The 12,517-nt window shown below is 42.7% G+C and overlaps 1 protein-coding gene across 2 annotated transcripts in view; it reads left to right on the top strand.

Moving 5' to 3' along the window:
* Nucleotides 1-2,052: 2,052 nt before the first annotated feature.
* The window catches only part of GPAT3 (glycerol-3-phosphate acyltransferase 3), a 556,310-nt gene continuing 545,845 nt past the window's right edge, over nt 2,053-12,517 (top strand). Inside the window, exon 1 of one of the 2 annotated variants that reach the window (XM_069630394.1) lies at nt 2,053-2,502. In XM_069630394.1, coding sequence (XP_069486495.1) covers nt 2,359-2,502 — 144 coding nt within the window. In that variant the 5' untranslated portion in view covers nt 2,053-2,358. The remainder of the gene's footprint in view (nt 2,503-12,517) is intronic. The other variant, XM_069630395.1, reaches the window with a different exon arrangement.

Raw genomic sequence — 12,517 nt, forward strand, 5'->3', positions numbered from 1 at the left:
GCCTCGTGGTGTCACGGGGGGACCTCGGTCCGCCTGCCCTACGAAAGAATGGACAAGGTTGCAGCATCCATGCTCATGCTCCTAGACCTGTCAGTCGCATTCAACCTGGTCGATCATGCGATCCTGGCTGACAGGCTAGGGGAAGTAGCTAACCTTTCGCCTGAAGCAATTCAATGGACCAGATCCTGTGACTATCATTTGGAGTGCCCCAGTGGGTCTGCCTGTCCCCCTTTATCTATGACATCTTCACTGCCCCAGTTTTTAACACTTAAGAACAAGAGGGTGTGCTGTTTGCCAACTACGCCGATGACACCCATTGTGTCGACCCTCTGGCAGGCTCCCACTCCTGCGACGAGGAGGAACTCAATAGAGTTTATTCCATAGTGGAAGATAGAAAACAACTTCGCCCTTAATAGGGACAAAACGGAATTAATGTTGATAGGCACACAATCTATGATCAAGAAGTTGGGATCATGTTACTCTGAATTTCATCTGGGCGATGTTATCATTAAACCACAGAAGAAAGTGAAAACTCTAGGTGTAATATTTGACCAACATCTAGACATGCAAGCTCACGTGAAAAGTCTGGTTTCATCGGCTGTCTACTTTATTAAATTGCTCGCTCATCTGCACCCTTTCATCACTCAAGCTAATGCCGAGACTCTGGCTAGAGCTATTATGGGATCAAAGATGGATTACTGTGGCAGCCTTCTCATTGGATGTAGCAATAATACCATTAATAGACTTCAAGTAGTGCAGAACGGGGCTGTCTGAATAGTAGTTGGACTGACCCGCCGTGATCACGTCTCTCAAGCAAGAAGGTCCTTGCATTGGCCACCTGTGGCATCCCAAATCCAGTTTCGGTTATTAACAATAACCATGAAATGCAGGCTTGGCCTAATGCCAAACTACCTTCAAGGTCTGATCTCGAAATCGAACAGCTGGCCCTTTAGATCTAGCTTCCAGAACCTAATGAATATTCCTAGAAGCAAATCTAATAAAATGGAAAAGGGAGCTTTCTCTACGGCAGCCCCAGCAGCCTGGAACGCTCTTCCTCCAGATTTGCGGGATCACACGTTGCTTACTAGTTTCAAGAAGAAATTGAAGACCTGGCTCTTTGCATAGATCCCCCTCTGACGTACATTCTCTGGCCCTTCACTATGATTCCAACTCTGTGTTTTCTTGTTGCTGTCTCTGTTAAGTTTGTGCCCTAACGCCCATGGGTTCAAGGTTGCGCGGTATAAATGACATAAAGTAAAGTAAAGCTGAACACAATTTAACCTCCTGCGAAAATTTGGAATCGACATAGCAAAAGTGGTAGCACGTTTGTTTCATAGGATACAGGGAATAGACGAAGAGGCATTTTGGAAATACTTTCTCAATTCGTGTAATGTCTCTTTTATGATTGCTTTATAAAAATGTATAGAAGGAAGCTGGATCTATCTCTTCCTTGAATGCACATGACATTAATGAGGGTTTGGTTTTAAGTTATCTATGTTTCAAAATGTTTATCTTTGTTTAAGAATAACAGTGCACATGTATATTCTTTCTTTTGATGTGTTTTTATGTGATATGTGGAATCGATCTTTCAACTAATATACACATTATATCAAATCAAAACTTTCATCTGCTGATATTGCTCCTCCTGAAATCATTTAAAAAACTTTACAGTCGCAAGTGAAAGAGTTACGGATACCACAAATGTACCTGGAATTAAAAAACAAACGCTGATATAAAAGATCTTCTATCTGCGAGGTTTCACAAATGTTTCTGCCATATGTATGTTTTAGGTGATCAGCATTTATGTCCTACTATGTCTAATATACTGGCTTTATAAACTGGCCCCGGTTTTTTATTACACAAATCTGGTCACGCTATATCATTCCTGGTGCGTTTAGAAACACGTGTACCAAAACAGCAAATCACACTCCTTTGACAATGACTGTTAATTTATCAGATGATTTAGTCTCACAGAAGCGGCACATGACTACATCTCCCAGAACTCGCTCGTTGTAAATAAACCTTGGGTCTGGAAAAGCGGCGGCCTGTTGGAATGATGTCATCTAGGGGCTGTAGTCCAGAAGCCGCGGCGCCACAGAGCCACAGAACCTCGCGGAGCTGAAGTTTACGGAACCCGTGCTGTGAGTGGGAAGGATTGTAAGGGTTCTCCCCACCTGGGCAGCTGCCAGGAGTCATTATCTGGGAGGAGCAATGGGGGTGTGTCGGCGAAGGAGGAACTCGTTTTTTCTCTGCAACTTTGTTTTCTCCCGTGAAGTCAAAGATCAAGACGAACACGTCGCAGCAGGTAGAGCGTGAGGCTGCCGAGGTGTCGGCGGGTCGGCTCTCTGGGTGGCAGCAATGGAGTACTTCTTAGCGGTGGCGCTGCACATACTGTCGGTATGGCTGGCACTGATGTTGGTGCTAATAATGGTGCCCTCCATGTTCGGCTTCTCACTGGGGATCTCCGAGTTGTACATGAGGATTTTAGTTAAAACCTTAGAGGTGAGTTGCTGTTTCGGTAATATTGTGTTAACAAATGGGAAGCAGAGTTGTGTGGCTATAATATTTGTTTAAAAGTATGCGTGTTTACAGTTTCGGCTCTAATTCTGCAACAGTGCAAAATCAAAAGGGACAGTGGAGCATGAATGCTGGCACCGGGCAATGTGGACAGTTCCTCCGCTACCTCATTTGACAACCGAATGCCCGGGGCCTTTTTTCCTTTTTTCCATTTTTTCTTCTATTGGTGATACTTATTTAAGTCCAAAGTCAAGTGGGATACGCTGTTTGAGTTGTGAATTTCCGCGTCTAGAGCGAGTCGCACACCCCGCACTTTTATAATGTGTTAACGGTGCATAGTCGCCAACATTCTGTGACCAAAAAGATGTATGATTTTTCAGATATCAAAAATATTATTTAGCATAATAATGACATCACAGGAAATTACAAAACATACACTGTTGGCACCATTGGAGCATTCAAAAATGTGCAACCCAGCAAACAGCACAACATGGAAAGATGCTCACATGTTTAAAATGTATAATTGTGGTAATGGTAAGTTAACAGTGTTAGGAAAGATTTCATGATTGTATGTCATTTTCCCTCCATGTGTCAACCCCCAAACTTTTTGCTGCTGTTTTACACCTTGATCTAGACTTTGCCAGAGAAGCGCAGCCTTCCTCTGCACTCCTCTGGGCTTTCGCTCAATTCTTATGGAGAAACTGACATGCCCTTAAGACAGTCAGTACTGGGAGACTTTGTTTCCCTTAGTCATTTCCTCATATTGCAGCTTTTGTGCAACATGAAACAAGAGTGCACTGTAACTTAATTTACTGCGATCTTGGGTCTCTAGTCATTCCAAAGGCCCTAGAAACTCTTGCTGGACTTATTATGAACTGTGCAAGTGTGTCACGGACAGGACTGGTGGCAGCTATGGTTTCTCTTGTGTTTTGAACCCTTTTTTGCCATGTTATCCGCGCTTACCGCGTTTGGCACAAATAAGTGGCCTGGCTCCAAAATGGCCATGCCACGAGGTTCTTTGGCCATCTTGCCCCTTCACCTTCCCCAGGTCGAGCCGACCCAGGTCAGTCCTTATTTGGTCATGCACTTTCCCGCGAAACCCAAAGCTTTCGTGGGCTTCTGCATGTCTTGTGTGTATGCCTCCAGGATGTGGGCTAGGATGTCTGTTCCCGATACACATCCTGGGTGCCAGAGAGTCTGGAGTGTCCTGAATGCCTGGGACCACTGTGGTCCGTGATAGGTCCACGTATGTTGTGAGTGTTTGTGAGCAGATCTCCCATTGGATCCTCTACGTTTTGGCGCGAAGGGAACTTTGGATAAGAGGAGGCTAAAAACACCACTATCATGTCGATCTCCTGAGTTCACACCGAACGAGGGATAAGGAACCAAGTATCCTGCAACAAGAAGCTGAGTCGAGGAACCGCTGGTGACCCGCTGAAGTTTTGGCACCCTGAACCGCTGTCGTCCTGCGAGACCCCTCTGCATTGGATCGTCCTAGAAGGTCTGAGAAGGTGCTTCGACCCATTGGAATAGTGGGATCAACTATTCCTGGCACCTTCATCAAACCCTGCAAGTAAGCCTCTTCGGAAGTGTCCCTGGGCCAACCAGTGGGCTGACCAGCTTACACAGGACGTTTGCTCTGTCACCGCTGCCGTTTCGGGGAAGCCCTCGAAACTTGTCCTACTGCTAGCTCTGTGTCCATGGCACTCTCACACCAAATATTGTACACTTGGCAATCCCAGGTCTGAAGTGAGACGAGTGCGACCGGAAGTCTGGGTCTGCCTGCGTTGGGGACCGCTGAGTAGTCCATATCCCAACTGGTGGCCCCTAGCGCAGGAGCCCTTTCTTTTCTACCGCTGTTGCGAAATAGCGGATCCTTCCCGCACTCTCACTCTGCCTCTGCCCGCAAGTGGAGGCCTTGTTCGAGTAGTGGGGGACCTGTTCTTCATTGCTTCATCTACCTTCCTGAACTGTCAGAGACCCTTGAAGAGACCCTAATTTGTCCATTGGCACAAGCGCGTGCAGGTACTTTTGAGCATAAGGCTCCTCTCTTCGTAGGGCTCAGACTTCCTCCTAGTTAGGTGTATTTCTGATGTCAAACTGGGTCTAATGATTACTTGCACTGCCTGTTTTCCTCCCCATCTAGGTGGTCTACATATTACGTGCTCATAACTCCTTAGACCCCTCGGTCTTGTATATATATTGTATTGATTGTGATGTGTTGGTTTACTTTAGTATTATTGTGATTCTTTACTATCGTCGATGTTACAAAGGCCTTGTATTAAATGGGTCTATATTTTTAATGTAACGCCTGTCTGGAGCAATTTCTAAGTGTCCTTGCTTTGTGTGCTCATTGAGGTCTTTCAGTCACCCTCGCCCCTCTTGAGACTTAGTCTTGACTGCCGCCATCGCTATCCTGATTGGTCTGGCTTGTCCAGAGGTTACCCTGTTCCAAGAAACTAGGCTGGCCTTCTGAACCTCTGCCCCTCCAAGTCTGAGTTCAGAAATCCATCTTAACAAACACTGAATTCAATTACCTAACTTCACAGAAAATAATCACAAAGAGCTGGTAGGCAACGTTTTCCACTGCTCTGTAGCAGCAACCTGGGCAGTACATATGCATTACTGCAGTGCAGGATGAACACTGAACTACATGTAGACTGATACCCTCCCCAGTCTGATAGGCAGACGCTATGTGATGGTGGTATGCTCTGCCACTTGCCTTCACTGGTGGTTCACCTATGGTCTGTCCCGACAAGAGTGCAGGGCACAGTCATGTAGCGGTCAGGTCAGTGTATTGATCTGCGCCCATCACTCAAATGTATCGCTTACTCGCCCACCGCACAGACAGATTCATTGCCTTAGAGTCACATAACTTACCTGCCACTGTAAAAAGCAGTAGGATCTGTCACCCAAATCTGTAGGCGGTAGGACTTTTCAAAAAGCAGTAGCCTACTGCCTAAATCACTAGGGTTGGCAAGTATGACGGTGGTGTCTTGAAGCTGTTTTTGGAAAGCGGGGGATCAAGAGGAACTGGGTGATGATTATCTAGATATTAAAAATAATGCCACATCCCTCCCTTTAGTGTTTTTGATTATTTTTTTTTGTATTAACCAATGCAAAAAGTCAGTGTGAATTTGTAAGCTGTCTCCTCCATTATGTATCTCACAATGTCACTACTCCCCAAACTCATCGGCCAATACTCGCGTTAGCCCACGAGAGTCGGCCTACCGTCACCTTAAACGGATAGTTAGTAACCTTGTGTGTTTTCTTTGTTCACAAATCATTTAAGATGCTAAGGAGGAGTGCTCATCCGGATGCAATGCAATAGGCATCCGGATGAGCAGTGACCCATATCTGACATCCTGGTCCCCTCAAGACTAACTTGAGCTTTGTTTAAACTGCCCAGATTCCCATTTCCTTGAGGGGGGATGGCCTGCTTTTTAAGCTGGTACATACACATTGATCTCTAACAATATGAGCATGCAGGCCCCCGTTCGCTAGATGTCTGGTCAGCGATTTCTCAACCCCTCTATACTTTTGAGGGTTGAGGGCCTATGGAGATTATTGTTGCATTCATGCTGGGCCACCTTTCTTAGAAATTGTATCTGACCTGAAGTGATGGGGGGGGTTACAAGCCAACATCCAAGGATCCTAAGCTATAGCAACATGTAACATGCACAATGCTGTCCCATGCAGAAGGTTTTTGCATGCTGTCCTTATTGGTTGGGTCTTACCAGGCCTCTTCCCATGAGGGAGCTTTTTAACGCTATCTGCGGCATAGGCTTTTTCCGGTTGTCAAAGAGTGCGGGAACAGAATGAAGGAGCATGGCCTTAAATACTCCGATAATGGCAGAATCAATTGGCTGCCAAAGCCCTATATTATGGAATATGCAGAATATTGAATTGTATGTCAGTGTAAATTTCTCTGTGTCCTGAGGAAGTCTGAGTCTGAGGCAGTATGCCGGACAAAAATATGTGTAAATTGAGGTTTTGGGACATGACTCTGGCTGAAGATTACCACAGTTAAATAAAGGTTTGAGCTACAAGGTAAATCTACTTTCGCCCCTTTTTAGGATGGGTGTAAGAGATTGGATCTTGGGTGGTATAGCTGGAGTGCAGTGATTTCATTGGAGGGTTGCATAGAAAAGATTCGGCACACAATCAATAGATGTACCTTTTTTAGAGCAAACTCATATTGGGTGGCGGAACATGTATATGCATTGCTATATTTCAACTAGTTTCACGATTTGTTGTATATTACATGGATAAGGAATAATGGTTTAACTAAATTACTGATCTAGCCAGATTTGTTTGGCACAGGACTAACAAGGCAAATCAATCGGGGGTGCATATTTAATCAATGCTTAAAGATATAAAAAGCTTTTTGAATTTTTTAAATTGTTGTGTTTTAAACCTTCCAATATATATATATATATATATATATATATATATATATATATATATATATATATATATATATATATATATATATCTCAAAAACACACAACGTATCAAAAACCTGTGACAAGTAACATTTTTAAAAGGCAAAATGCAGGTGTTGGACACATGTTAAATATCCCTTTTTAGAGTCTAAGACCCTAGGGTCCTCTCACAGCTGACCCAATTATCAAGGACCATTACTTTATCCTCTGAAAACATTGAATATAGGTCCAGATACAGAGAATTTTGACAAGGGTCCAGAACTTTCCAATACAACGCCAGGGTTCTCCAGGTGACGAGCGCACCCAGAGAAATTTGTCCCAGTTTGTACCTCGTGGCCACCATGGCCATGCATTTGGGGAGGGTTAATGTCCTCCTCCAGATGATCCCTCTGAGTCTGGTCCAAAATTCGCTCATCATAATTTAGTATGAGCTCAGCTTCGTAAAGTAAACTTGGAATTACCTTCATTTTATATTATGTTAACACAGGTGTTGGAGAAAAGTGGCTGAATCTGGAATTGTCTTCATTTGAGATGAACATTTTATGCATTTATTACAAAGCCTATGAAATGTAAGCGAAGTCACAGGTTTTTTTAAAATCAAAAGTCAAACCTAGATAGGTGAATTATCAACTACTTCCAATTTAGTGTCTTCTAAGTGGCCATGAAAAGCTGCCCTTCCATCTGGCTTTACTAAAGATGAAACTCTTGGGTTTATTACAGTTAATCTTAAAATCATTTTGTAGTATACAATCGCGAAGGGCAGTCAGACTTCATTGAAGCCCGATAAATGTTCTGTTAAAGATCACCTGATCATCTGGATAGGCCAGGTAATGAATCTGCAGCTGATTTAGTCTAGGCGGGAATGCTTGTTATATTTAGTCTGTGACCCATGCCAGATCTATAAATGTTAAACCGGGCAGGGGCCAAGGCACACCCCAGTGAGTGCCAATTGGGTCAGACACCCTGCCTGAACGATTGAGCCTGATATTGATGTTTGTGTTAGAATGAAGTTGGCTAATAAAGCTTTAGCGTAGTATCCGGGGGACCCCAGAACTTCAGCATATTCCACCGTGTGTTCCTATTGGCCATATGGAAAGCACTTGATGGGTCAATGAAGGCCATGTAGATAGGCCAGTATTTACCAAAGGATTCTTGTATAAGGAGACGGAAAGCCATTTTGTTGAGCATCTCATCCCTTTGCGAAAACCTGAATGAAACTTATCACAACAGTCGTAAGATTTTGTCCAGTCCTTTTAGTTTTTGTTGTTGTTTTTTTGCAAATATATCCAGTGTTTTCTTATTTCTTTTTAAAAAAAAAATTATTTATAGAAATTATACATACAGTATATATGAATATCAATAACCTCACACACCTCAAAAGATTCGAATACTACAATATAGATCCCAATACATTGGTTAATAGAACCTACTATAAAACAGTCATAACAACATTTAGTAAACACTGTCCTATTATATTAAATAGCAGTTACCTCCTATATTGCGAATCTATGGACACAGAGTACAAAGACACATACAGCACAATACTAAATAAAAAGAAAATCATTCATTTCAGTTACTGAAAGGGCCCCATAATGTGAGATACAAGTCTTCACGATCCTTATTTAATAATAGTATTTTTTTCATATTTTGATAATATCTGCATCTCTACTATCCAATCTTCTGCAGTAGGCTTTTTCCTAGTTTTCCAAACTCTCACAATCAACTGCACAGCAACCACCAAAGCCTTATCAATCCATTCACCATATTCTTTTAAATTTTAGCATCTCCCACTACGTACCAATAAGACCACGTGCAGCTGACCTAGGGAAAACAGTATCCCAGATCATATCTATTCTGTCCAAAACCTCCTACCAAAAAGTAAACGCATGTGAACAACTCCAAAGTTGATGCAACAATGGTCCTCTACCATTTCCACAGCCTCTTCAATTTTAATATATAAATTCTTGGCGGAGTCCAATAAAGTCGCTCTACAATTTTTGTTGTCTTATTAATCACAAACATGTATCCATCTTTGACTTTGGGCCGTAATTTGTAATTGTAATGAGTAATTTATGTCTTCTGACCATGCCTCTCTCAATTATGTCCAGGATTCTACATGAACAGATTCCATAGGCATAACATTCATATAAGTATACACACCATGCTCCATCCCATCAAATGACGTACACATTTCTGTTCTAGATTCTAAAGCTTTATCAAGCATTCCAATTCTCTGGGTCAACTTTGACGGTAGTTCTACATAACAGTTCAACTCTTATTCCCAGACTAAATCTCCTCTGCAATTTGTAAAAATCCAATATTCTTTCATCCTTTAGCATGTAGCTCACTCTCAAAATGCCTCTCGTTATCCAACTATAACAATGTAGACTTGTATTTTGAACTTGAAATGCCGGATTATGCCAAATTGAAGCATCGTAATGTAGCCACACGGATTGTTCTCTTTAAATCATGTTACCAAGGCTGTTTTAGTTGCAGCTATCGTTTGTAATCTTCTATTTTTCCGTGATAGCTTTTCCATTGTGTATTTCACTCCAGTCGGTGACCACCTACAATTCCATGATGCCAATACGCCCTCAGCATTAATCGCAAAAAAGGCAGTTGAAAACTAAAAACTGGAAAAAGGAAATTTCCCAAGCTGCAATGTATGGTCCCAGAAATGACATATTGTTTAGTAATGGTGCATTAGACACCAAGATAATACTTAACGTTGAATTGGAAACAGTGGGTGGTGACATAACTAAAAAGATGGTGGCCATTAATCCAGGTAATGGGGGTTCTAGTTTAAAAAAGCCTGATGATAAGGTGAATACTGTGTTCGAGATACATCGTAACGCGATTTTAGCTGGTACAAGTCAGGCTGAGGAAATAGTACCAGTGAATAATATTCACAAATATCTGATTGACCCTGTTGGTGAGCCTGGACAACCAAGTAGAGAAATAATGAATTCTGGTGCTGTTGTCCAATTGAAAAAAATGTAGAAAGAAAACACCAATAATCAGATCTGGGTGTAAGAGATATTGGGCCTGATTCATGGAAGTGTTTTATAATGGTGCAATCCCATAGGAAAGCGTTCCATGTATCGGGGCCATTGAGTATTAGAAGCAGTGAAATTTATTTTTGTCGAAGGAGGTGAACAGGAAGCAGGCTGTTCTCTGCCTGCAGATGATATAGCACAAAAGAGAGTTGTGACACCTGGTGTGCAGACTGATGTTTCCCTTGTTAATACAGCCTCTCAAACACACCAAATTGGTGAGATTCAACAGACTGTAGATGATAACAAGAAACAAGTGTTGAGAAACAGTAATGGAAAGAGTGTGTTGGAGAAGGTGGAAATGATTAGAGCACTGCAGATGAGGTCTGTCTCCGGAATAGATTGACATCTTGCGCTAAATAGAGTAGCGGTGCGGCACATATTACACCAAATGTTCCCACTTTGTCATAACGAGTGATGATGTTTTGATTGTGGACCAACTAGAGGATGAGATCTATGTTACCTCTAACATATGGTGTAGATCAAAAACCACTATGGATTACATTTTAGTATATGAAGATGAGCTATTTAAACTAGGTTGTTGCTGTGCAGACGTTTGTATGAAGACGATCATATATAGTGCTGGTACCTCGCGTATAAATATAGATGGCATAAAGGAAGTGATATCAAAGCCACAGAGGGTAGGTGCCATGCCTATAGAAACTGGAACAAGTGTCAGGCCTTACATTAGTAGATATGAAATTATAACTGGAGGGGGTGTAGGCCTGACCTTTCCTGAGTGGATTCCTAAAAATGATTTCATTCCAGGGTTGCCCCACGCTAAGGTGATGATCCCTCCTACCAAGTGAGGATACAATTATATATATTCAGCCAAAGGAAGGGATAAACAAACTATGAATGATACAACATAATGTACCCTAAGATACGAAGTATCTTTACGTAACCACTTCCCAAATATGGGCTGCGTACCGTGTAGTCAATAGCAAACCAGATGTTTCCTAAAATATAATTTTTTAATTCATTCACTTATTCAAGCACAAGTCACAAAGAACATGTTTTTAAAAAAACACATATACACAACATAGCAGTAAACAATAATACTATTTTTCCGCCTCACAGAATCAAGTTCACAAATGCTTGATACAGAAAACACAGTGGCAACTTAATTTCTCTTGTTCCCCACTGTGTCAGTATAGCCCAACTTATATAAGTTTATGTCCTCAGTGTTGCAAGTTACAGACATTCTTCAGGGGCAGAAATTTGTCTTGTGTGTCAAGTATTTTTTTTTCCATTCCTCTACACACCAGATTCCTATATCTAAGGGTACATACAAAGACAAACCCATTACTAAATGGGCATTTTGGGTCCGATTATTCAACCTAGCCAAACCCTAATCACCAATAGGGTGGAAAGGTATACAATTAATAATATACCTAAACCAAAGGTTTGTAGCGATAAATGTCTTCAAACTTTCTCACAATTCCAATTCTTGTTGCTCTTCACTTATCTAGTAGGTAAGAGTTCACACTACTAGGACCGATACCTAAGACCAATTACTAACAGTTAACCTCAAAGAAAATGGTGTATGATTTCCCAACTTCCTCCACCAATTAGACCAACCCAAAAGGGACAATAAACAAACCCTGCCACTATCATTCCCACTCAGATTTACTCCTCTTTCGAATGCCTTGTCTGCAGGCTCTCAATCTCTCCTAGTCACTCTCTTACTGTTGCTACTCTCTACCTGCCCCCTTTTCAAATCTCCTCTTTTCTCTCTGAGTGGGCTGACCTCTCCTCCTACCTCCTGGTCTCAACCACTCAGCTGCTCCTCCTTGGTGACCTCAACATCCACCTCGATTCTCCCTGTCCCCCCATCTCTGCTCCTTCGCAACCTCTGCGATTCTATCTTTCCCTCTGGCACTACACACTCTGCAGGACACACACTTGATGTCTTCATCTCCTCTGGCCTCCCTTGCCCTATCCCTCTAACCACTCCTCTCTCCTGGCGTGACCACTGCCTTCTTTCCTTGCATCTCTAACTCTCTTCCCACCCCTCCAATCCCCAGCCAAGCTCACCCCAACACTGCCACCTACCTTCTCAGACATCCGACCTATGAAGCTCGTGTCAGTTGAGGCTTTCACTGCCACCTTCTCTTCCCTCCCCTACCCTCCTCCCCTGGCTGACTCACAGCACTGTCCCTTCTGTAATCTTCTATTTGTGATGCTCTTTCCCCGTCATGAGGAGCTGCTTGAAGTCCAAAGCCAAGTGCAGTTCCTGGTATGACTCCGACCTAGCTACACTTAAATGTAAGTGTAGGGTGGCTGAGAGGAAATGGAGGGCTTCCTGCTCATCCTCGGACATACTGGCCTGTCGCCTGCTCCAAAGGCAATACCGACTCTTTGTCCCCACCAAGAAGAGAGTCCACTTTCAAGCCTGTGTCTCTGCGTGTTAGGGAGAATTCTCTGTTTAGGCTGAATTTCCCTACCTAGTGAGTCCCCCAGCAGCTTTGCTGGATTTCTGGGGTTTAATTTTTTTCTCCT

Source organism: Ambystoma mexicanum, chromosome 6q (genome assembly GCF_040938575.1).
Source record: "Ambystoma mexicanum isolate Mex_15411 chromosome 6q, UKY_AmexF1_1, whole genome shotgun sequence".
NCBI classification, from domain to species: Eukaryota; Metazoa; Chordata; class Amphibia; order Caudata; family Ambystomatidae; genus Ambystoma; species Ambystoma mexicanum.